At 37.2% G+C, this 27888-nt stretch overlaps 1 protein-coding gene across 1 annotated transcript in view; it reads left to right on the top strand.

Moving 5' to 3' along the window:
• The window catches only part of LOC135224611 (mucin-2-like), a 122275-nt gene that overhangs the window by 13140 nt on the left and 81247 nt on the right, over nucleotides 1-27888 (top strand). The window contains 3 exon segments of the mRNA XM_064263783.1: nucleotides 25054-25071; nucleotides 25074-25250; nucleotides 27416-27501. Of these exon segments, the coding sequence (XP_064119853.1) occupies nucleotides 25054-25071; nucleotides 25074-25250; nucleotides 27416-27501 (281 nt within the window).

Here is a 27888-nt window from a genome sequence, read left to right as displayed (position 1 = left end):
TGCGGAAAAGGAAGCACAGTGGTTAATACAAGAAAATAGGGTGGAACAATTAAACTATGAAACGAGATTAAGGGGAGCCTGCTACAACTACGGTTAGTGTGCCCTCTCTGAGTGATTGACGAGATATTTCTTTTATTTATTTGTTTATCATAAGATTCCTTGTTATGGTAAATTTTCATCTTATGCCCAAACATTTCTTAATTTTTTCTATAAAATCTTTTACGGAGTTATTGCCTTTATAACATGCCATTCTTCTTTCGTTATAACAGCAACATTCAAGTCCCATCGTGGGTCTTGCCTTAGTGTAATGGTAGTCGCTTCATGGCAAAGAATTAAGAGTTAAAGGAAAGTAAAACTCATCTTTGAGAAGTTCTGTAGCAAGGAGGCATTCACGCCGGTGTTGGAGGCGCCTGTTCTCATGATTGTTCTGGAATCGTCGGGCATGTTGGGGAATGCAACAGGCGCCGAATTGTCGTGAGAAACGCCGCGACTTCTGATGCAATACTTCGTCGAGAAACTTCTAAATCGTTCCGGTAATCTCGGGAGTCTGTGACGTTCGCCGTAGGCCCTGCCCCCAGAATGCCTATAAATACGACGGACGAAGTAGGAGAGTAAGAGATCATCAGTAAGAGCCACAGATCAGATTATGAGTGAGAGATCAGCAGCAGAGATCGTCAGAGAGAGATAAGAGAAGAAGGAACATCCGAAGGATCAGAGAGAAAAGGGCGCCCGAGAATTGGTCGAATTCTGCGCAAGTCGTCGTCGGGAGTGGACGACCGAGGCATATCGAAGTAGAACAAGCCTTGAGAGAAGAAACTTTCTACTAGAGATTTCGAGGAGTTCCTGCCCTTCGAATATCAAGAATAGACATTGCCTTCCACAGTACGGAGTCAAGAAGACGACTAAAGTTCCACCGTTCTCCTTTGTGAAGCCATCGCTTCGAGTCGCAAAGCTGGCCAGCAAGTATTTGAATTACCTCACTTCTTCGCCAGTTCATGCATTGTAAGATTTTGCCTTTTTTGGATTTATCTTTGTTAGTAAGCTTGTAAATAAACCTTTGTTGTGTTTGTGTATCTTTCTGTATTTGTATCCCCAGTTTCAACTGTTGGTGTTGAATTTTTTTGTTTATCATAATTTCGAACTTGGAGCGGACCTCTCTCTCGGTTCGTAATATTGTGGCGACCTTGGTAACAGTATATTTTGACACCATAACAGATTGAAACAGGGAGAATATAGAAAGAGCCAGAATGAGTGAGATGGTGAAAGAGTTTATTGAGTCGGGTAAGCTACTAGGTCTAGAGGAGAATGATCTCCGTGAGTATGTTGAGAGGAAAGAAAGAGAAAGGTATGAGAGAGATGAAAGAGCGGCTGAGAGAGAAGTAATGAAAATGCAGCATGAGCAGGAAGAAAGAGAGAAAGAACGTAGGCATGAGTTGGAAATCGCTCAGTTAAGGCAAAGCACTCTTAACAATCAGTCAGGCTAGAACGAAAATGAAACTGGTGGGTTAGGTATGAGTGCAGTGTTGAAATTAGTACCAAAGTTTGATGAGGAAGATGTAACAACATATTTCATGTGTTTTGAGAAGTTAATGGAAAGAGTAGGTTCTCCTAAAGAAACGTGGACTTTATATTTACAGTCAGTTTTGAGTGGTAGGGCATTGACTGTGTATAGTTGCATGTCTAAGGAGGAATGTGATGATTATGATATTGTGAAAGAAACTGTTCTTAGTGCGTACAGGTTAGTACCGGAGGCGTACCGTAAGAAATTTAGAAGTTTGAGAAAGGATGAAAATATTACGTATGTAGAATACGGTAAGAAGTTAGAAAGGCTGACTTTTGATTGGTTAACTTCTGCTAAGGTTGAGGATTTTGATGGTTTGAAGAACTTAGTGTTGTTAGAAACCTTCAAAGATAATGTAGCCCCTGAAATAAAGCTTTATATAGAAGATAGGTGAGAAGTATCTTTTGCTAGAGCAACTAGGTTAGCTGACAAATATAGTCTAACTCATAATTTGAGTGTTAATAAGAAACGAAATGATCCTTCGTCTGGTAGAGTACAAAACAGTAAAGGTTTCAGTTCTAGTAATAGCAATGCTAGTAAAAGTGACTATTCCTGTTATACATGCGGAAAACCTGGTCATACGTCTAAGGTTTGTAAGAATAAAATGGCATCTAGTGGCTCAGAATTAACTTGTTTCTGATGTAATGGGAAAGGGCATTTAGTGAGAAATTGTGCAGTAGAAATGACGGTGTGAAACCAGTGTCTCTAGTTAACCTTTTGTCAAGTAGGAATGATGTGATGAGAGAAACTAGAACATTTTTTGGTGAATTTCTGTCAGAAGGCGTAGTTTCCTCTCTTGGAGGAGTGTGTTCGAGAGAAGTAGTCTTGCTTCGAGACATAGGAGCTGCTGTCTCACTGATTAGGAGAGAGAGTGTGCTGAACAGGGCAGAAATCGATATGGAAAAAAAAGTCATGTTAGGTGGATTTACTAACACTTGTGTTCTTTGTCCTTTGTTGAAGTTGAGCTTAGAAAGTCAGGTAGTGTCAGGAGAAGTGAAACTTGCAGTTGTTGACAGTTTGCCCGTTGATGACGTTGACATTATTGTCGGTAATGACTTAGCTTTATCCAGGAATGTGAATCCTGTCGTGAGGGATATTCCAGTGCCTGAATTGGTAGTAACTAGGTCAGGTTTAGATACAGACATAGACTACAGTCATAAATTGTTCGTGGATTCGAACGAGAGTGAGTTCGTGGATTCGAACGTGAGTGAGTTCGTGGATTCGAACGAGTGTGATAGAGGTGGCGCGGTTGATCTTGGCATGAATGTGGCTGAGAGACTGGACTCTATCAATGTTGACAGTGATAGCCAAGGGGAAGGCGTAGCTGTCGAGAGTAACGTAGTAAATGTACCAGTATCTAGTACTAGTTACGGTGATGAAGTAGGCACTAACCCTTTGAATAAGGATGAGCTAGTCGAGTTGCAGAGAGAGGATGAGACACTAACCCAAATTTTTTAGTGTGAGCTGGATGATGATCTCAATGATGTGTGTAAGGAAACTTTTTGTTTAAAGGACGAAGGTTTGTGTCGTTATGTTCGTCCGAAGTCAGGTAGTAAAGGGAAAATCACCGAACAATTAGTGGTTCCTAGGAAGCTTCGTGAACTAGTTTTGAAGTAAGCACATGATGAGCAAGGACATTTGGGAGTAAATAAAACTTTCAAGTGTATTAGTAGGGCATACTTTTGGCCTGAAATGAAAAATGATGTAAAGAGGTATGTTTTAAGCTGTCATGAATGCCAAATGGCCGGGAAACCGAACCAGGTAATCCCCAGAGTTCCATTGTGTAATATTCATTCGGTAGGCGAACCTTTTGAGAATGTAGTTATCAATATGGTTGGACCTTTGCCTAGAAGTAAGGGAGGGAATATATATCTGTTGACAGTCATTGATAGACTAACTCGCTATCCCGAGGCGGTACCTGTAAGAAGCGGTAACGTGAGGACCGTAATTAAACAATTGTTAAATTATTTTTCTAAGTTTGGTCTGCCTCGTACTATACAGAGTGATAATGGTAGTAATTTTGTATCCAAATATTTCAAGGATAGAATGAAAGGGTTAGGCATTAAACTCGTAACTTCCACACCTTATCATCCCGAATCACAAGGCTTTGTGGAGAGATTTCATCAAACGTTAAAGAGTTGTTTACGGAAATTGTGTAAGAACTTCGAACACGACTGGGAAGAAAAGTTACCATTTGTTCTGTTAGCTTTAAGGTTAGCACCGAACGACACTACATGATTTAGTCCTTTTGAGCTTGTTTTCGGTCACACCGCTAAAGGTCCTTTGGAAATGTTAAAATGTAACTTAATGAATAAAGAAGGTAGTGAGGACTACATCACTAATCTAGAGTATTATAAAAACAGTTTAAGAGATGTTTGGCAACTAGCGGAGGAGAACGGAAGCGCGTTTGGAAGTCAAAGGGAAACTAAAGGGAAACATGATCTTAGAGCAAAAAAGAGAAGTTTTTGTGTAAGAGATAAATGTTTTAGTACTAGTCCAGAAAGAAGGTTCCGCTTTACCTTATAGGTTCGAAGGTCCTTTTTCAGTGTTAGAGGAGAGGGGAAATATACATTATAGAAGTAATATGGGTAAGAGCAGAGCAAAGTCAATAAATGTAGATTTGCTTCAGAATTATAAACAACGCCCCGTACTTTGGCCACCGCCAGTGTTCTGTGTGACAGTGTTACTGAGAGAAATTAGTTTTGAGAAAACACAAGAGGTGTCTTAGCATTTCAAAGTTTAAATCAGAGTTCAGAAAACAGAAAAAGTAAGAGAGAAGGATGATGTTATAGCAGGTAGCCTCTGGAAATTTTTCTCAGAATGAGTAGCCTAATGACCGTTTTCTGTTTTCGCACGAGTGAGTGTGTGAGTGGAGAAGCATTTGTGTTTGACTGGATTAAAGCTTTATGCAGAATTGTTCCCCTGCTGTTTAATTCTTGTATCTCTTTAGAAAAAAATAAAATCAGTTGATTTCATTTTTTTTCTTTTTTGGGGGGACATGTAATGGTAATCGCTTCATAGCAAAGAATTACGAGTTAAAGGAAAGGAAAACACATCTTCGAGAAGTTCTGCAGCAAGGAGGCATTCGCACCCATGTTGGAGGGGCCTGTTCTCATGATTGTTCTGGAATCGTCAGGCGTGTTGGGGAACGCAACAAACGCCGAAATGTCGTCAGAAACGCCGTGACTTTTGATGCAATACTTCATCGAGAAACTTCTAAATCGTTCCGGTAATCTCGGGAGTCTGTGACGTTCGCCGTAGGCCCTGCCCCCAGAATGCCGTATAAATACGACGGATGAAGTAGGAGAGTAAGAGATCATCAGTAAGAGCCACAGATCAGATTATGAGTGAGAGATCAGCAGCAGAGATCGTCAGAGAGAGATAAGAGAAGAAGGAACATCCGAAGGATCAGAGAGAAAAGGGCGCCCGAGAATTGGTCGAATTCTGGTCAAGTCGTCGTCGGGAGTGGACGACCGTGGCATTTCGACGTAGAGCGAGCCTTGAGAGAAGAAACTTTCTACTAGAGATTTCGAGGAGTTCCTGCCCTTCGAGTATCAAGAATAGACATTGCCTTCCACAGTACAAGTCAAGAAGACGACTAAAGTTCCACCGTTCTCCTTTGTGAAGCCATCGCTTCGAGTCGCAAAGCTGGCCAGCAAGTATTTAAATTACCTCACTTTTTTATGCCTTTTTTATGTAAATAGGAGACACCATTTTGGATATAACTTTGTTAGTAAGCTTGTAAATAAACCGTTGTTGTGTTAGTGTTTCTTTCTATATTCGTATCCCCAGTTTCAACTGTTGGTTTTGAATTTCTTTTTTGTTTATTTTACTATCGAACTTGGAGCGGACCTCTCTCTCGGTTCGTAACACTTAGACATTCCAAGGCTTTGACGAGGCCTAACGTGCACCTCTGGGCTTTGACCAGCCAAAAGAGACGAATCTTCTTCAGGTGAATTCTCGACTCAGATAGACATTGCTATTTGCAATGTCTCATAAAATCTTTCTCTGAAGCAGGTTGGGTCATCTTAGTAAGCATCCTGTTTGGGAAAGGAATTGCATTCCTATTCCGAGAGCTCTTCAAAGGACGGAGCCTTTGAAATCTGATCTTTCGGAAAATTCAAGGTTTAAACCGCGCTCGGGAACGCGTGGTTTTAGGGACCTTTCTGGTATTTCAAATATCGTGATATTCTTCTACATTTGGTGAACATCTGATGAGAATTTGATATTTCCTTTGTTTAGTGTTGTTATAAGACGGTGAAACAGGTACGATTTCTCAGGCTTCCTTCTCTTACCGTTGTCCTTTCTTTGTCCCTTTAATGCACGTATAAATATGTGTGTGTATGTGTATATACTATATGTATGTATGGTGTGTGGGTGTTAGTGTATATATATATAGTATATATATTACTATATCTATATATATATATAGATATATATTATATTATATATATATCATATATATATACATTTAATAGATCATACATACATACTTATACATACATACTTATATACATACATACAATGACGAATCGTTGGAAGAATAAATGCCCGAATCAGCGCTTATGCGCCTTCCTGCCCCTTCAGGATACGCGTGATTTGATTTCTGCCTTCGCCTTTGATGTATATATGTGTGTGTGTGTGTTTGTGTACACATATATATCATTATTATGCATTACGAAGTCATTTGCGCTAAATTGCCGTGATTCCTGTAACTACAAACTATTCAGGATATATTTGAAAACGTCAGTTCAAAGATGGCTATTCAGAGCCGCTTGGGAAGACAGGGAGCCAGTTTTTTATTTAACGTTGTTAATATAACAAAGTTTTCAATTCTTTATCTAATCTGGTGTTCGAGTCCCAGAGAAATCGTTCTCCGTATCACCACAGGGCGTTCTGTATATAACTATTTCTATCGCTTTCATTTCATCTGCTTTAAAATTATCAAATCTTGATGATCTGACAGGATCTTATTTAGACAATCTTATATCTTAATGCTTATTATATAAGGTTCTGATAAATATGGCAAGTTCCTCATTAAAATTTTTTTTGTAATATTAAAAACTAAGCGAACAGTTGAGAAGAGATCACAAATGTCTTCTGAATGTCTGGCGAAAACCTTAAAAGGAATTCGTCTCATCGGTGTTCGAATTTGTGGAATATTTCCCTTAACCCCAACTGAAGCGAAGCCAGAGATTTGATGTGGTTTGTTGCGTCCCTTTGATATCTGTATGTTGGACTTGACCCGGGTTCCTTGAATTAAAAAATTGGGACTTTTATGATGTTCAGTAATACCTGACCTAAGCATAAATTCGTATCATGGCAAAGTATACTTGCCGTGAACGTTAATTTATAGATGATTTCAAACCGTGAGTTTCCAAAGACAGACAAACGGTAAAAATTATTACTAGGGAAGTAGTGCATTATAAAGAATTGTTCTCTCTTGGTAAAATTATTATTTCCATAAAACTCAAAACTGCCAGGTTTGGAAAGAAAAATTGTATTTTCTGCTTGGCGTCTTGCCTATTTTTAAAAACACGTTTTATTATTATCATGTCATCCAAGCATTATAGTATTCATTTTATATCTATAATAAGTCTTTGAGACATCTTACTCCTTGTAACTCCTTGTAACATGTATATTTTTAAAAACGCCTTCCACAGGTTTTTGAGGCAGAGTGATGGAAATATTGATGCTCTTTCTCCTGTTATTTTAGCATAATAAAAAGAAAACTAACCCCGCCACTCACAATGTTACATATCGAATTAAGTATTTTATGGGGCTTCTCTATCTTCCAACTATCGTTGGCTTGGGGGGTTTGGGGAGGGAGCGGGGAGCTGATGATGGCGACCGATCCTTTGGCCATTTGGCAGATTTGCGATCATTCCTGAAAACCAGCAAAGAAAATGAGACTTTGAGAGAGAGACTTTTACCTTGAGGAGGGTTCAAGAATACGTCCACCTTGACTCCTTTTTATACCGAACTGTTCATAATACACTGCCCTGTCTATTTTGTTTTGATTGCACACACAGGATAATTTTATGATTTTGGTAGTTCAGAGTCTTTCATTCATCCAATAGATAAACACAAGCAACAATCATCCGCTCACATACACCAGTCTCTCTCTCTCTCTCTCTCTCTCTCTCTCTCTCTCTCTCTCTCTCTCTCTCTCTCTCTCTCTCACACAGACACACACACATATATATATATATATATATATATATATATATATATATATATATATATATATATATATATATATATATATATATATATATATATATATATATATATAAAAGACATTTTTAGTATGGATACTGTTGAATGTAGCGAATTTACCTGACTGTTCTTGTAATTGCGCTTGGCACATACATTTAAATATTTTATTCATCACTTATGAACTTATTTCCAGCCTTATTGTATAACTGAGCCATTTCAACTTATGGAAGGGTACTCGAGTTGAGTATTGTGTACATAAACAAGCCTAAAACGGTTTTCAACGCTTAGAAATTCTGCAGGCTCACTGTAAAACAAATTTCAATACAATATATTTTCCTCTTTCAAAATGCATAAGTAAATGTCTTTTATATATATATATATATATATATATATATATATATATATATATATATAAAAGACATTTTTAGTATGGATACTGTTGAATGTAGCGAATTTACCTGACTATTCATGTAAATTGGCACATACATTGAAATATTTTATTCATCACGTATGAACTTATTTCCAGCCTTATTTGTATAACTGACCATTTCAACTTATGGAAGGGTACTCGAGTTGAGTATTGTGTACATAAACAATCCTAAAACGGTTTTCAACGCTTAGAAATTCTGCAGGCTCACTGTAAAACAAATTTCAATACAATATATTTTCCTCTTTCAAAATGCATAAGTAAATGTCAAAGAACTCCGTCATAGTACTTTGTTACGTTAATGCGCTAAGTCTTCCTCTGCTTTGAATGTTAGGATAGAAATTACATATGAAAATTCTTTCACAATTAACCGTGGAATGTCAGTTTACCGGATATAACATCTCACTTCCGCGTAGATTCATGTGGTAAGAGGTATTTTGTCCTCGAATCCTCTGATTTTTGTTATCTTGTAGCCCTTTCAAATCCCTTTTGATTCCCAATTCCTTTGCAAAATGTCTTCAAGGAATGCAGTTATATTAATACATTTTTTTTTTCATTTTTTTGCAGGTTTAAAACTTAACAGCCTTAGTTATACAAAGCATAGTTCTTGGAATTTACCTCAGATGATATTATATATGTAATGCTTTTAAGTGTGTAGTAATAGATGTTTCATAATACATAAGACTGAAGTACCCCTGTCCCCTTTTGAAAAATAAGTGCACATTTTGCATTGTTAAACTTGTTGCTGTTATTCTTTCTCCCAAGATAGGAAATGAAGCTTTATTTTTATTATTTTTTAGCTTGATAGACCAGAAAGTTTGGGAAGAGATTGAAATCCTGTCAAATTACCATCTCGTACCACGCCCGCTCCATGATTCACTTGCTGAATGGTGAATGATGGTCATGTTTGTTAGGAGACCCATGTTGTATTTGATGAAAAAACAAAACTTCAAGATTTGAGAAATATCTGAATGATTACCCACATCTTTTTCATCCTTACGATGATAATCCTAAACATCAGCTTTTAATTCGAAAAACTTTCCTTCTTTGGTCGTAATGACACACAGCTCTCTCTCTCTCTCTCTCTCTCTCTCTCTCTCTCTCTCTCTCTCTCTCTCTCTCTCTCTCCCCGCTCCTTTTAATGCATGCGAAGTTGGGGATATCAGCGACATCTCTTAGTGTGTTTTTAATGAGAGCAATTAAGATAGTGTCGTTGCAAGAACGTGTAGGAAGCATAAAGCTTGAGCGAGGAAGATCATGAATTATGCGAGATGAAGTTTTCTTCTCGGAATTTTTAGTTACGAAATTCTTTATCATAAGCTGATTAAGAGTTTATCAGCGCTTCTCAGAAGCCTTTTTGGGGGCTGTGAATAAAGCAGAGGGTAAAAATCAGATATGTATGAAATTTTGAATTCCTTGTTGCTATAGTTTGAATACCCTCCAGCGGATGAGAAGACGGTCGTAATGTTGGCACAGAGCTTATATCTGGCCTCAAAATTGCTTTTGATAGGGTTATGTATTGTTTTATTACATGCTCTGGTTTCCTTTTATATTTATTTATACTTTGAGTATGAGTGTTATGTGCAAGCGCAACTAATTTTAATTGTTAAGTTAATATTTACATTGTAGCACAGAATCCTGGTTCGGTAATTAATCAGATAACATAAAATATTGTGAGAGCTATTTTATTTTTGTAGCGAGGGCAAAATATTATGAACTAAGAAAAATAGATGATGAAACGAGGAGAAGATAGAGTAGTATTTAAGAAGAATTTTACCGGTTCCAAAAAATTTATATGAAATAAAAATAACACATTTTTAGTTACTGTTAGAATGAATAAAAAGAAACGTCAACTTATTCTGTTATAAATGAAGTTGGGGTTTCTTGTGAATCAAGTCCAGTAATTCTTGTTTTAACTCACAATTTGATGGTTGTCACTTTATCGATATAAATAGCTTACTTTGGATTTGAATATTGTGTTTTTTTTTATCTTGAACAAGTGGACTACGAAGCATTATTTTTTCTGTATTCATATTTTAAGTTTTATTTATCAGAGACATTGGAAGATATACGTTAATAGGGACGCTGTTTCATATGATGTGTTATTGCAGGCAGGTTAATGACTTGAAGGAAAAAAAACAAACAAACATAGAGCTTGCCGGATACGTGTAATTGAAAACAGTCTATCAATAATTGAGATATGATGTTTCAAAAAATATAAACCAGAATATCTTGAGAAAAAGAATCATACGAACGGAATATCTGAAAATTTGAGGAATGGAAGCCTTGCAGTTCCAAAAATTATGCAATTTAAAATTTAGTTATTGGAAATCTGGAGTATTTAGGAGTAGGAAGATTGAGATCTTATGAAACCTAAGGCCATGAATCGCCAAACCTAAAATTGATATTTTACGCGAAATCTTTACATGAAAGCTATCTCTCTCCTCTCTCTCTCTCTCCTATCTCTTCTCTCTCTCTCTCTCTCTCTCTCTCTCTCTCTCTCTCTCTCTCTCTCTCTCTCTCTGTATGCATTTGAAGAGTAAGAAGTACGTAAACATGAAAAGTAACAAATACACACATATATATACTACACATGCATATCAAAATACTCACCCAAATCTATATATATATATATATATATATATATATATATATATATATATATATATATATATATATATATATAGATAGATTTGGGTGAGTATTTTGATATGCATGCGTAGTATATATATGCATGTGTGTACATATAAAAGTTATAAATATATATATATATATATAATATATATATATATATATATTTTATAATTTTATATGTACACACACACACACACACACACACACACACACACACACACGTATATATAATACTAATATATATATAATATATATATAATATATATAATATACATGTTGTGTGTGTGGGTGTGTATGTGTGTAAATAAATTCTGTTAAAACAGGATATATGTCAAGTATAAAAGGCTTATTAAAACACTGTTTTAAAGCAAATTACTATTTTTCGGTGGGCTTACTTCCACCCTTATGAAGCAGTGAATGACAGGAGGAGTTTCATTAGTGAAATACATAGTAGGAGATATGCCCTTAGGTGATGCCTGGGGACGCCGCTGTTAATTCTCTTAATACGCTTCATTGTTGCCTTAAGGAAGATGTTGTCTATCAGATCAGAGTCCCAGGCTCCACTGGAAAGGTAGATCCTATCATCTTGTTTAATTAGTGAAGATTCCACCATTTGACATTTGTATCGACAGCTGCTATTGTACATATATTATTCAGTCGCTTCTCTCATAATAATTTCTGTTTGTGACGCGTCTCCTCACACAAGGAAGTTAAGAATGATATACATAATAGAGTGCGTTTCTCAGCTATGGAATCTCATGGAAATTTATTTCCATAATTATCAGCAAGCTTAGACGAATATCTTGGTTGTTCACAATGGTATTAATATAACCTTGTGAACAGCCAAGACATTCGTCTAAGTTTGTCGATAATTTTGAAAATTAATTTACATCAGATTTCATTGCTGAGAAATTATCTTTATCAAGTATAATCGTTCTTAATTTTATTGTGTGAGGAGACTCGTAGCAAACAAAGAAATTATTATGTGAGAAGCGATTGAATAATATATATATATATATATATAGATATATATATTATAATATATTATATATATATATAAGATATATATACTATTTATGTATGTATGTATGTATGTATATATTGTGCGTGAGTGTCTTTATGTGTATGTATTTATGAATGCGGATACATACCCATATATACGTGTATCTGTTAATGTTCATGTTTACATACACCTTACCATTAAAATGCTTACAAAGAAAGACAAAAAGAGAGAAGAATAAACAAAGCTGTGAGTGCCATAGGCTATTACCGTACTTCGCCTCAAGTGTCGTCACCAGTTCAGGATTTTGAAGAGAAATAAAGAATTTGAAGAGAGCAAGAAAAAAACCTTTGACAGAAAAAACTCGGAGATTGAAAGTAAAAAAATCCATGAAACCTTACAATCTCGTCTGTAAAGGAAAAAATAAAAAATCAATTTACTATTACTCGAACCTTTGAATCAAACAGATGTTTTGGTGTCAGGGTCGATTTATAGCTTCGAAGCAGACCTCCTCCATCCTCTGAGGGATATCACTCTCGCTTCCTGCTCGCTAGTCTCGTCCCTGCGCCTCTCCCTCCCCTTCCCCTTCCTTCCAAAAACCCCCCAACCCCCCCCCCCCCTTCCCCATCCCATCCAGTACTCTACCCATGTGCCTCCCATTTCGACCACTGGCTGGTCATGTCAACCTTTCAGTCAGCCTGCAGAAGGGATGTGTCGAGCCGTCAATTGCCTGACTACCTGTCGGATAGATCGGGAGATATCCTTTGCCATTTGTGTATTGCCTCGGTTCCTCTCTCTCTCCTCTCTCTCTCTCTCTGGTGCGGTGTTATCCCCCTGGATGCAAAAGGCTTTTCCATCTTGCTGCGAGAATCTTAAAAGGACGTTGATGTATCTCTCTTAATTGAACTTGTCTGTTTGCCGGACTGGAGTTTAGCCGACTCTGCTCGCTGGCATGTAAAGTCGGTTTGAAGTTTGCCAATTCATGTTACAAGGATCATGACCGTCGCATGTTAAAGTGGAACTGGGCCTCGCCAAGTGGAAGGGAGAAATATGTCACTTCAGTCGCTGCCGTACAGTATGGATTTTACTTTTTTTTTTTTTTTTTTTTTTTTTTTTTTTTTTTTTTTTTTTTTTTTTTTGCGAGGGTCGTGATTGTATGGTGCTTGAATGCATAGGAATCGGGCAGGATTTTCGATGAGATCTTATTACAAGACGCAAAATTCGTTCATGGTTTCTACAAATTAGTTCAAGAAAGTTACTTAAAATCGCCTTTTATTTTTTACTATTTTTAAGAAACCAATTAAATTGTCTTCCAATTTTGAGGCAATTTTTTTCTGAACCTCTCTCTCTCTCTCTCTCTCTCTCTCTCTCTCTTTCTCTCTCTCTCTCTCTCTCTCCTCTCAAATCTCTCAATCGTCAGTTTTATCCAACGTAACAAAGAATCATTTATGATTACTTACAAAATATGAAGAGAATTCCGGCGAATCGTTCAGGCTAGCCGACGAATTTTCTGAAATCTCATAAAACCTGTCAGACTTCAGGACGAAATTCCGCAATCAGTCTAGACCCTCGAGAGTCGTTCAGGACTTGGAAACGGAATTCCTATTAAACACACAGGAATCGCTTTCCCTCTTCCCGTCTGTGAATTTTCCTTATCTTTTCTCTCTTCTGGGTGACTTAAGTATTTTCGACCAGATGTTAGATTGATTATAGCTTAGGAAACGCACTATTATGGTTAAAACTTCGAATGCTTACTACACCTGTAATTGATCTAATTTCAGTAACAGACATTCTTAAGCAAATGATAAGGAGTTCGGGTAATTTGTTACTTGAAATATAAGTGTTATGTGGAATACAAATTATAAATGGAGTTTTTAAAGCCAGGCGAACGGTCCCGAGTCTGACACGGGGGAAAACAGGAAGCCATTGATGTGATTTAATTCCAACCACAAAGAAAAGCTGGGCCCACTATTTCACTATTTCTGAGTGCTCTGAGTGCGTAGTCATTTTGAGATTCGAAAACCAGAATCTCCCATTAAATGAAGGAATGCTTGAGTTTTCTCCCAAATCCGGAATAGCACCAAAGTACGTCCTATTAAGATTTCGGGAAATCCTGCAAGTGGCATTATAAACTACTATTGAGAGCTTTTTTACTTTTCAGTTTTCTGTTAATGAAAACTATTGACATGGCCTTTTCTGTCCGTCCGCACTTTTTCTCTTCGCCCTCAGATCTGAAAAACCTACTGAGGCTAGAAGGCTGCAAATTGGTATGTTGATCATCCACCCTCCAATCATCAAATATACCAAATTGCAGCCCTCTACCTCAGTAGTTTTTATATTATTTAAGGTTAAACTTAGCCAAAATCGCGCGTCTGGCAACGATAGAGGACATGCCACCACCGGGCGGTGGTTCAAGTTTCATGGGCCGCGGCTCATCAGCATTATAACGAGACCACCGAGAAATAAATGTTTCCGGTGGCCTTGATTATACGCTGTACAGAAAACTCGATTGCACCGAAGAAACTTCGGCCCATTTTTTACCTGTTACATTTTCGATTTCCCAACCTAGCCTCGTTCCGCCTTCACAGTGATGTAATTGATGGCGGCCAATCTCGGCATGAAAATTCACTCGGAATAGTTCCTGGGCAATTGTATCTTGTTCGTCTTGAGCAAGAGCAATCAGACTTGGAGGCGTCCTCCTCCTCCTCTTCCTTTTAGTCCCACGGCTGCCATTTACCTTTCATGTGCAACTTGCCTTCAATTAGTTCTGAAATGTTCGTGTTTGTCGTTAGTGTGATCTCGGAACTTGTGTCGAGTTGTTTCCGAGAGCGGGAGACAGACAGACAGACAGACGTCGACAGAGGAGCGGCCTTTCTTTCGTCAGCTTCCTCTGCTCTGCGGCGGTTGGGTTTCAGAGCCTCGGTCACATCACCCACCAGGTAGAGTGAGACAGAAAGAGGAATGCAATTGCCCGGAAGAGAGAGAGAGATTACCTGGAATCGTAAGAAAAAGAGAGAGATATATATACTTGGAGTCGTGAGAGAGAGAGAGAGAGAGAGAGAGAGAGAGAATTACCTGGAATCGTAAGAGAGAGAGATACTTCGAGTCGTAAATGAGAGAGAGAGAGAGAGAGAGAGAGAGAGAGAGAGAGAGAGAGAGAGAGAGTTACCTGGAACCGTAAGAGAGTAAAAGAGAGATGAAGAGATTTCCTATATCAAAAAGTGTTTATAACTTGATTGGCACAGTTTGAAACGTGGAACGAACTTACATCATCCATATGATAAAACGGTGTCTTAGAGAGAGAGAGAGAGAGAGAGAGAGAGAGAGAATATGATTTTTTTCTCTCATCGACTGAAAATGGACGGAATATTTCGAGACGCTGGTAACTGGTCGCGTCGTCCGAACCTTTGCATTGCCATTAGAAAACTGTTCGTTTCCAGACGTCGTCACGTGAGCGCCCGATAACGGGAAAGTTTGTCTCCGCAGAAAATCAATCTTTCGCAAGTTCATTGCGAGGGCGTTCTTATATGACATTGCTTCTTCCCCGGTTGCTGCGTTGAAATTGCTTTCCACCTCATACACACACGCGCGGCGAAATTGCTTGCTCTTTTTCTTAATGCGGCGGTATTGCAGTTTACTCGCCCTTCGCTCTCGTTATTTGCTCTGCCCGCGGAGGGTGTTTTTCTCATCCAGTACAGCTGTTGTTTCTTTTTTGCTGTCTGGTGTTGATGTGTTTGCTTCCACCTTATAAATGGTCGGTGTTTTTCATTCTTAGATGTTATATTTATACTTCTGAAGGCCATGAAATGTTTGCGCAATACTATGAAATAGTTTATTCTATGCTATCTGTCACCCTATGAATCGTCCTTCTGCCCATTCCCAAATCACTCTACTTAAATAGTGTTTTTCTTCTGACAATCCGTCCCTGTTTAGTTGTTTATTACTAATCCTCATGAAACTGCATTCTCTCATGACGTCTTAATCCAAGCTTCTGCATTCTTTGTCTTCGCAGGAATTCCTTGCTGATGCGCTACTCATAACTCCAAATTAAAATATTCTCTCACCATATGATTAGTCAAGCTTCTACAAATTTTCTCACCTCAGGCAATCACACCGTTATTTGTGTTCCTAACTAAACGTTATAAAATTACATATTCTCTTCTCCAGCTATAATCCAAGTTTCTGCTGATTTTATCGCAACAGGAAAATACACCCACTTTACCTCTCCTAGTGAAAGTAGGCTTTCATCCGATCGTGATCCATTGCTCCTACACTCTTAATCATCACAGAAAATTTGCCGCCTTATGCGTTCCTTGTAACTCCTTACGAGACTATTCTGCCGTCACTTCATATTGTAAGCCTCTACTACTTTTACCACCATGGGAAAGTGCACCCACTCGTGCTCTCATTTTCAGTACCTTTGAAATTTATTTATTTCGTCACTACCTAATCCAAGATTCTCCATTCTTCTTTCACCATAGGAAATCACACCCTCATTCCTTACAGCTCTGTATGACACTGCATTCTCCGGTCGCATCGTAATCTAACCCTCTACATTGTTCATTATCATAGGAAATCACACTCTGTTATGCATTCTTCTTCTTTCCCACCGTTATCCCTACATTAAGGGGTCGGTTGCCTGATGCGCCTTCTCCACTGCCTTCTATCAAAGGCATCATCCTCCACCAACCCTCTTCTCTCCATATCTTCCTTCACTTTATCTCGCCATCTCATTCTCTGTCTCCCTCTCTATCTTCTTCCTCTGACAGGTTCCTCCCAAGCTCTCTTCACTCTCTCCTGTATTCTATACCACCAATTGTGAACATATACACTCTTCCACCGCATAATAATTCAAATATCTTATTCTTTCATCACCGTAGGAATCCAGTCCTTCCACCCATCCCTTCTTACTCCTTATAATACTGTATTTTCTCTCATAACATCCTAACCCATGTTGCGACTTCTTGTTACTTTAAGAAATCAAACGCTCTTATGTTCTTCTTACTACTACCCTTCTGGTAATATATATATTCTCTCATCATATAATCCAATCATCTCCACTCTTTTATCCCCATATGAAGTCATACTCTCTTTATGAAGTTGTGCGCAGTATTCTCTCATGCCATCACCAGCCAAGCTTCCTCTCATGTGGACGGATAATTCATCCCAATACCGTGAAATTTCAAAAGGTGGTTTATTCTCTCCCAAATTCCTCCTTCCGTCCTGTCTCCTTAAAATTGCAGCATTCTTGCTGCCCCTCGAAAATCTACGCTTTTTTTGACTTTCACAAATTGCACACCTCTTCCTCGATTATATCATGCAGCCATCTGTTCTGTGTAATCATATTTTGTGTGTGTGTGTGTGTGTGTGTGTGTCTTGGAGGAGGAGGAAGGGTGATGGCTACTACGTGCGCCAGCCTGAAAATGCTAATATTAAACGCAGATGCAAGCAGTATGCAACACACAGGGAACATTTTATGGTTTTATCAAACCATGGTATATTTTCACACATGCGTATAATTGCGCCCACGCACACATAAGCACGCGTGTGCGTGTGGGGGATACATAAATAGACTTACATATACTTTTACACACACAAATACGTATGTGTGTATATATATATACTATATATATAGTATCTATATATAATATATATATATATATATATATATATATATATATATATATATATATATATATATATATATATATATAGGCAGGAAAAGGGCGCAGAAACACATACACTTCCAGTGGATACATTTATTTCCGACGCGGTTCTTAAGCCATGGTCACATCACCAGGATATCTATATAAAATCTTTTTAGGAGCATTCAGAGCACATCATTAAAAGAAATATACTAAATATAAAGAAAACTTAAAATGGATACTATAATGTCCCTATGATGTTTGGATTAATCTATATATATATAGATATATATATCTATATCTATATATATATAATAATATATATATATATACATATATATATCTGTTCGTAAAAGCCATAAAGACTTCTCGTATAACAAGCATTATATCAATACGGAAAAGTATTTCCCCAAATAACACCGCTGTCAAAACTTCGCAATAACTTGGATCAGTAAATCACACATCGGTGTGTAGGATCACCAATTCTACTAGCCTCAAAATATCGGACTTATGCGTTTTTTCAATCATGCTTTGCTTCCAGCTGATGTTTCGTTATTCCCTTCCTTCACCTTTCAACTCACGACTCGATGTTCACTTGTTTATTTAGTGAATGACGGAGGAAGGTCTGTGTCAGTGGAATTTCTGAAATATTTTTCAGACATGTTTTGTGTCTTACTTATACAGGTTATACACGATTTGCGGTTAAAGTATGAATGTGATAAGGATTGTTTTGTTGTTTTTCTCTGAAGCCACTCGCTGTTAGTTTGTTAGTAGAAAGAGCTTTAGGTTTTATATTTATATATATATATATATACATATATATATATATATATATATATATATATATATATAGTATATATATATACCACCACAGGTGAAAAATAAGAGACAGGGTGTAGGTCCTGACCGGTTTCGGCTTTATTTTCAAGAATTTTGGTGTTAATGTAGTTTCTAAAAACAATAAAACAATGAAACAGGTACTTATTAAGAACTTCCCCGACATTGCTAAAGGATGTGTATATAAAATTCTGTGTGAGTCTTGTGACAACATTTTACATTGGTCAAACGGGAAAAGCACTGGAAAAAAGAATAGAACAACATAAACAATGTGTGAGATATGCACAGGGAAATAGTGGTATATTTGTACATGTTAGTGAGAACAGTCATGCTATTAACTGGGAAAGGGCAAAATAGATTGTGTGTTCTAATAATGCAATGGAAAGGAATATAATTGAATCTAGTTTTATAAAAGAAAGTTACAACAGTAATATGAACATCAGTCAAGGAATGTATAAACTTGATCCTTTAATATCAAAAGAAATTTGTAAACTGTTTAAATTTTAAGGTAGGCAGTAGAGATGTATGGAAATAGGATTATTATATTTGTAAACACGGTAAGGGGGCAGTAGTGGTAATGAGATATCCAACCCCGCCTCCCTGACACCTGTCAGGTGTGGACTTGTTGTCTCCTACGATGGATACCCTAATCGGTAGCATCCCTTGAGAATTTATTGTAAATTTTAGCCAAATGATTTTTGAAAGCCACTGCGACCTTGACACCTGCCTGTGGGTGGATGTTCGTCAGTACTGTCTCTGTAGTATATATACTTGTGACTTCTAATACTATGTATCAGTCCTTTGACAATGGCTTGAAAATAAAGCCGAAGCCGGTCAGGACCTACACCCTGTCTCTTATTTTTCACCTGTGGATATGTGTGATAAACGAATCACGTGCTAAAGCGATTATAATCATATATATATATATATATATATATATATATATATATATATATATATATTATATATATATATATATATATATATATATATATATATATATATATATATATAATATACATGTGTGTGCATATTGTATATAGGTTTGTGTGTGGGGTGAGTGTTTTGCTTTTGTGTATCATATACTCACGGGACCGTGCATATACTATACGTGTGTTTGTGTATATGTATATATATATATATATATTATATATATATATATATATATATATATCCATCCTAACAAGGGTTGGCCTCAGAAGAGAACAACTCAACAGTCACTACCACATTCATACTTTAATTGCTAAATCGTGTCTGGGCCCCCTGGGCATTAAGACATCCTCAGCACTAGCTGCTTCATACGCCTACATAAAATTCGTCGTCCCCTGGATCATATCCCCCCCCCCCCCCCACCCCCCCCCCCCCCACCCACACACACACACACACACACACTGCTCCATCCACCCCTGTCTAGCACGCACTCTCTCACTTCCTGCATATTAAGGCCCTTCCTTTCCAATATCTTTTCTCGCCACATATGAAACCCTCTCTGGGTCGTCTTCTCCTTCCCCAAGGACACTTTCGAGTTGTAGACTCTCTTCACTAAACTCTCGTTGTTCACTCTGTTCGCATGGCCAAACTGCCTTAAAATACTCTCAGGTGTCGTATTATTTTCCTTTTTTCTATTCTTACATAAATGCATACATTCGGGCGAATTTTTTTTAATTTTTAGTGTTTTGAAGTATAGTCGCATAATGATATATAACTCTCCAGCCTCCAGTCCTTTGAAAGCTTATGAATATTGTGTTGACCTACAAATAAGCTTCATAATAACAGCACAAAAATAGCCATGTTTCTCTTGCATTAATTATACTAATATTAATGATGAAGATAATCGGTGTTAATATTTAAAGCCCCATTGACAGTCTTGATTTTGATATATAAAATATATAATATGCCTCGATGAGTAGTGGGACTTTTATCCAAAATACTTTTACAATCAGGATCGAGATCTCATTCTTCCAGACCACTGACCTCCTCCACAAACCATCACCCTTCAACATACACTATAGCCATCGGCAACTCAAATATAATCTCCCGAAGGATTTAGAAGTAGGATAGAGTACGTGCAAATGTCATTCGTATCCTTTCAAACTAGTAATTATAGCACAAATTTATTTTAGAATCTGTGCTGTAGATTTTCAGTGTTAAGGTGCTACAAACACGATAGGTAGCGATACCGACCTCTCTTGCTTTGTAGCCCAAAGTGATGGTTGAACACATTGTTGTAGTTTCTCTATTCTTTTATATTCTCACCATTCACGTACACGCATATCTGTGCGGATTTAAAATTGCCATATCGATTCCAAGAAATGTTTTTTTTCTGGTGGCGGATTCTGTAAACAGGTAAAAGGGAAAAGAAGTCCTTGAATAACTCGTCGCTATGGAGAACTTATTGTGCGGTTACTTGTCCTCATTCAGACAACGCTCTTCATACAGTAATCTTCTATCAAATAAAGTCATGGAAGGAGAATTGTAAGGGAAAGAAAGCACACACCTATATATATATATATATATATATATATATATATATATATATATATATATATATATATATATATATATATATATATATATATATACAAATATACTTTGGAAGTACGCATATATATGTATGGATATATATCTATATATTATTATATTTTATGCATATATATATATATATATTATATATATATATATAAATATATATATATATATTATATTATATATATATATATATATATATATATATAGATATATATATTTTATATATGTAGCCTATATATTTTGGTCATTGTAAGAATACAACGGACCTTGGTTCGTAAAGAGAAAATAAAATCAGTAAAATGAGAGTATTCTGAAGCATACAGACCACCTCGGAAAACACGGGAATAGACCTATCGCTTCAAAACTTTTTTTTTTTAAAGGCCGTAGGGCACGGGAGGTACACGGAAATGAGTGATTAGCCAACAAGCTAATTAGCCTCTCTCTCTCTCTCTCTCTCTCTCTCTCTCTCTCTCCTCTCTCTCTCTCTCTCGTCAGTATACTTATGAAAGTCTAATAATTTCGTATTCGTTTTCTCCCACAATATTGTTACGGATGCAAATAGATGTATATGTGAGCTTTACAATTGCGTAGCTTTATGAATAATGAATAAAAATTATAAAGAAAAAGTGAAAACACCCAATATTCAAAGGGAACTTGAGTATAAGTTTACGTGCATTATCAAAATTATTACCAAAGTTGACATGCCTCCAGCACAGTTTCCTCGTAATTATGTTACTTGGAGCAGTGGACAGTATAAAAGTTCTGCTGAGTTTTAGGCATAACGTCACATTATTTCTTTTACGAATCGCTTTTCCTAAAATCCTTAGGTATTCCAATCCTTGATTCTTCTAATTTCATACTTTGGTTGATTGTACAAGTATATCCTCCAATGTTTAGTCAGTATGTGTCTGTTTCAGAAGAAAAAGTGATTTATTATATGATGTGAATCTTAGCGTGTAAGTGGAAAGGCTGCATGATTTTAATTAAAGATCTCTATTTTTATTGTTACAAATCTATTTTAAAAGTATGACAGCTTCCTGTTGATTGTGAAAAATCACATAAATGGCGTAGAGTATTCAGGTAATAAGCGTCCTTATATTCGTGAAGTAAAACATAAGTAATGCAGAGTCGTTTGGCAACTATGTTCATTGTCTTGGCTAAGGTTAACAATTTCTGATTGCCCTCTAGTTTAAAATTGGTTTTTATAAATTCCTTTGCCCGTAAGTCTTCCTCATAACGTTTCGTGGTCGAGAAGTCTCGGAGATGAAAAGGAATTCTGACAGGTATTTTATGAACATCTGTCAGGGCTTTAAGCTTCTATTGTTGGTTAATGTTCATGCAGTGGTTTGCCGAATAAAAAAGAAACTCTTCCATCACTTTGAGTTGTTAATTGTAAAAGGCAGTAGATTACAGGTACATTAAGTCGGAATATACTTTCGCGCATATATAAGTGATTTATAAAAGGATTAAATATTATGGCGCATTAACGCAAATTTTTCATGCAGTGTATTTTCAGTGCCGAAGTAATATTACCAAAGAATACTTGCACCAAGAATCGAGTTTTAACTTCAGTTCCCTCCATCGCGCTTTCGTTTCGTTAGTATCATCTACTCATTGCGACCTTCCCTCTTTTCAAAAATAAAATGATTTGAAATATCGTATGTAATAAGGCCTACGCGAGGAAATAACCCAAGTGCTTCGCAACTTAATAAAGAGCTATTCTTGTGGCGATGCACAACAGTTAGCTTCTCTCCTGCATTAATTGTAACTGTTGGTATTTACATTCGCAGGGAACTCGACTCTTTTCACTGCTTTGTAAACGGTTATCGAGGATAATGGAAATTACCAAGAGGTAAATAAACGGTTCTGGGTATTGGCAATCGCACTTAAGGATTGTGATGAAAATGATACCTTTGTGACGATGCTCTTTTCTTAGCAACCGTCCTATCTCCTTCCTTCCTTCCTTCCTTCCTTTCCTCCTTCTTCCAGTCCGAATTTTTCTCTCTTCGCCATTTCCCTCTTCGTGCACACATTCCCATTTCGCAACCGCTGCGTGGCAGGAGGAGGAGGAGGAGGAGGAGGAGGAGGAGGAACTGTACCAGGTTTTATCGCGTATGAAGCTCATTTACTTTCATTACCCGTTGATGCATATGATCGAATTGTAGTGGCAGAATTGCTGTAATCATCGTAATTGACGGTCATTGGAACAGAACTGCGATGGTCGTCGGGAGAGGCAATCAGTATAAAGTTAACGTCGATATGAAATTTTTATCACGATGAAACTTGTCCGTAATGCAGAGCTAATCAAGAATTGGCCATGAATATGATTACCTAGACAACGAAATAAGCTTCTTGTTACTTGTATGTTCGCAAGGTGTTTTCTATAGGGGACAAAATATCTCATGTATGTTTCTACTGCAGTTCCTGATTAGCACGGGATGGTTAGCGTTCATGTGTCTTGGTCCAACTTACCAGGCGTATGTGTTTTTTACTACGTTAAGTAATATCCTTCAGATTAGTTCATTAGCATCTGTAATATATTCATGCAGGAGAGAGAGAGAGAGAGAGAGAGAGAGAGAGAGGAGAGAGAGAGAGAGACTATAAGAAATACGTTAAATATAAACCGCTCTCTTAAATGTGTTGGCTTTCCTCATCCTAGAAAAATGAATATTAGTTAGCCTCTTTTCGTACTTCTAGTTTACGTTTTTTATTCCTGCAAACAGAATGCATTTTCAGAGGAAGCATTCGTGAAAGCAAATATAGTATAAAAGAATATTTATTTCAGATGAGAATGACTTGGGAGACGGTGATAAATGCCAAGCGCCTTTAAGCAGGGGAAACATGTGTCTCGTCCTCTCCTGCTTCCGTCTACTAATAAATCGGGAGCTTTTATTGTCCGGGGAATAAGCTTAGGTGTAAATACGACAGATATTGTAAGATAAAGTCTCGACGGAGGACCGATATGAATATATTTCGACCTGGGCTATCCGTATGCACATTTCATTTAAGTAGGTCATAAATTTGAGGCCATCTCGTTTTAAATTATGCCAATATCATCTGGAATCGATTCCCAATAGGATCCAGCCCAGATGCTGCGGGCGTTTCTCAGTTTTTATGTCTCCGAAACGCTACGGCGGCCATGCAATACCAAAATTCTAAATTCCTCCGCGCCGAATAAGGCCGCCTGCTCTCTGTCTCCCTTGCGCAGGCTGCTTGGAATACACTTTCATTTTGTTTTCGTTCAATATTCGCATCGCTGCATGTTTACATTATTTTTTCTGGTGTTGTATTCTTTCTGCAACCGTTCATGCAGTTATGCGTTTGTTCTGGCAGACATTTTTGCCTTCACCAACGCAGTTGGGAAAATGTCATGTATTCCGCCCGTGGCTTTTCGTTCACTTGTTAATTCCTTTTCTGCCGATACTATGTATACAAGATATTTTTTTAAAGTGAAAGATGCCGCCAGTGCGTTCTGAACGTAGATTAAATCATAAAGTCGTTGACTATTCTTGTTACCGAAGTCTGATGCAGTTTCTGTATTATCAAATAAGACTTTGTACAAATCCGCACATCTAACCAGACCGGGTGAAGAAAAATACTTGTTTAGGGGATTGGTGTTTGGGGGGGAGAGATATGTGACCCTCAAATGCTTTCTTATCTATCATTTTTTTTCTGTATATATATATATATATATATATATATATATATATATATATATATATATATATATATATATATTATATATATATATATTTATATATATATATTTATATATATATATATGTATGTATATATATATATAATTTTTTTGACAGATGCGTTCGAAGAAAATGCGTTTTGAGTATTACTTCTCTATATAAGTGGGTATAAAATACATATATTGTATTTTGAAGACGAAAGTACGTCATTATTTTCCTCCTCTTTTTTTCAACCCGCTTTGGAATCAGCAGTTTTCCATACAAAAATTATTTAAAAAATACGTTACTATTATTTATCTGATTTCTCATAATTTCATCACCTTAGCAGTGAAGAGTGATATCGACAGTCATTTGTCTAGGAAAATACTTATCTTTCCAAAGAGCTTGTGAAAAACCTGGTAGCGAGAGGTAACCGGCTTGAAATTTCTCTGTTTAGGTTTGAGTCTATTTTCACCAAACATTATTGGGGATTTCACTTTTAATTTTTGTCATTATTCTTCCAGGTTTCCTCCGCCCCGGCCTACACAGTCCAGACTGAGCAACTTCGGCCTTCTTGACCAGATTGCTGCCCTCCACTGGGTCAAGGAGAACATCGTTCACTTCGGCGGCAACCCCGACAGCGTCACCATCTTCGGTCACGGCACTGGGTCTGCCCTCGTCAACCTCCTCCTCGTTTCGCCAGTGGCACAGGCGTCGAAAGGTAGGGCACAGAGCCGTTTCTCTGTAGCGCCAGAGAAATGCTCCTCAACGGGCACCTTCAGGCTTAAACTGCCGAGGCTTGCATGATACCACATTCAGTCTTAAACTGCTGAGTCGTGGATGATGCCACATTCAGGCTTAAACTGCCTGGATGTGGCATCATCCAAGCCTTGGCAGTTTAAGTCTGAATGTGGCATCATCTTAAACTGCTGAGGCTTGGATGATGCCACATTTAGACTTAAACTGCTGAGTTGTGGATGAACCCCTGTGCAGGAGCTTCCACAACATTAGTTCTGTATACACTTAGAAAGCCTGTCAGCAGCGTATCATTTTTATCTATTTTACACATACACCAAATTGCTGGATATGAAGATCCTTCTTTTCCATTGCCTCTTTCGCTCCTTTTTGTACACAACTTAAGTTTTTGTATCCATTCTCCAAATGCTTCCGACTTGTTCATTCTTTTTAACCTGCCTCTTCCATTCTTTATGCAAGACCAGACCATCTCCACTAAAAAGTCTCTACTCTATCCTTTTATCTTCGCATGTACACAGAGTGACATTATGCCCTTGTAATTCTTGAAGTCTCCTCTATCATCTTTACTAGGTATGCTCATCAGAGCATACCTCAAACCCGGGTCAGCCTCTCAACCACACCATTGCCACCCTACCGCAGCATCTCTCTTGCAATCATAACAGATTTTGATGTCTTTCGATTTTTCACCTTTTAAAGTGCCTTCCTTTTATCCTCAAGTCACTTCCATAAGCATTTTCAAACTTACTCTATCTCCTTCAAATCTTCCAGCATTCAACTCTGCCCTTCCTGCAACTTCCACACTTAACAACTAATGTAGTAAAACGCTCACTCCATGGACTCAGGAATGTATTCTTTAATCTTAGATGCATTTATTTATTATTTTGTTTCTCCGATTTACTTTCCTGTAGAACAACTTCGTATACTCCCAAGAATAATTGGATGGTTCCAGTGTCAGGTCATCAGACCATGCTTGCATAAGTCAGTCAGTCAGACCTCTGTTTTTTATTACTTGACTTTCTTTTCTTTCTCGCTTTCTGATTGACTACCTTGTCCATCATCCTAACTGTGTAAACTGTGTAACTGTACATAATCTCCTCTCTTTTGATGCATTTACAGTATAAATAATTGCGTTTTTTCCGTCACCAAACCTCTCGTGTCCTGATCCAACCAATGTCTCTCTCTCTCTCTCTCTCTCTCTCTCTCTCTCTCTCTCTCTCTCTCTCTCTCTCTCTCATGTCCTCCAATTCCCCTGTGCTCCTGATTCACTCCTTCCACTTCTATGTTTTTATTCCTAGTCTTTATTTCATCCTTTTTCTCCTTATATGCCTTGATGCCTTCCTTCTCATCAAACTTCTTTGTCTTAATTACATTTTCACCCATTCCTTTCCAGTTTAAACTATTACTTGCCTTATAGTTTGTTCCAACAAAGTAATGATCAGATATCCCTCCAGCCTCTCCTCTTCTCACTGCTAAGTCTGTCACCTCGCTTTTTCCCCTCCTTTTTGTCTATTTCTTTTCTTACACATAATCTTGCAAGCTCTTTATTTTCCTCTTCCTTTTCTCACATGCAAATAAATGTTAAAAGATTCCTCTGTGGCAGTAATGTATTTCCAGAAATTAAGAATTTTTCCAAATACATTTCTGCAAAATTCTCACCGTGTTCAGTAACTCCAAGGTTTCCGTACCTGCAGCAGTAATGTCATCTCTCTTTGGATGACCCATCTTTGCTTTTAAATCACAAACTTCCCTTCATGGATGCTTGAAAAGTTAAAGGACATTGTTTTTGTTGACGGTTGGATCTCCAAAACAAAAAAACAAACATGAGTAAAAGACTTCATTGCTGAAACTCTGTTCTTTGCGAAATCTGCATTGATGTAAGCAGACGTAATTTATACACTCAGGCTAAAATTCATATTCTTATAACTGTTCTGTCACCCAAGAGAGCAAGATAGCTTTTTCGTCCACTATATTGTTACTCAGTTTAGCGAACTCTAATTTCTTGTACGTCCAGCAAGATATTGTATCTGCACCATTTATTATAGAATTTATACAATTGTTTTAAAGAGTACATATGGGCCCATGCGTTGACAGATAAATAGTTAGATAGCTAAGTTATTTATTTGTTTCCAGGACTCTTCCATCGTGCAATATTAATGAGTGGATCGGCTCTCAGTCGATGGGCACTAACATGGGACCCGTTCAAGTATACAATTCAGGTAAGCGTTTCATATTTCATTTATCGAATTTTAATCTTTTGCCTATATGTACAAATACAAAAAGAAATCATAAAAAATACGGCAGCAGTATTTTTTCTTACAACTGTCTTGACTCTTTTTTTTTTATTTTCTTAAATCAATCCTTCGTTTTTTTCAGGATAAAGAAAATAAACACCTACTTCTTGTTTGTCGTAAATTTTAGCGTTATTTTTATTATTTCAATCTTTTGCCTATATTTTAATCTTTTGCCTATATGTACAATACAAAAAGAAATAAAAAAAAATACGGCAGCAGTATTTTTTCTTACAACTGTCTTGACTCTTTTTTTTATTTTCTTAAGTCAATCCTTCGTTTTTTTTCTGGATAAAAAAATAAACACCTACTTCT

Source organism: Macrobrachium nipponense, chromosome 12, assembly GCF_015104395.2.
Source record: "Macrobrachium nipponense isolate FS-2020 chromosome 12, ASM1510439v2, whole genome shotgun sequence".
NCBI lineage: Eukaryota > Metazoa > Arthropoda > Malacostraca > Decapoda > Palaemonidae > Macrobrachium > Macrobrachium nipponense.
The sequence above is the reverse complement of the archived record's forward strand: the minus strand, read 5'-3'. Positions and strand labels throughout refer to the sequence as shown.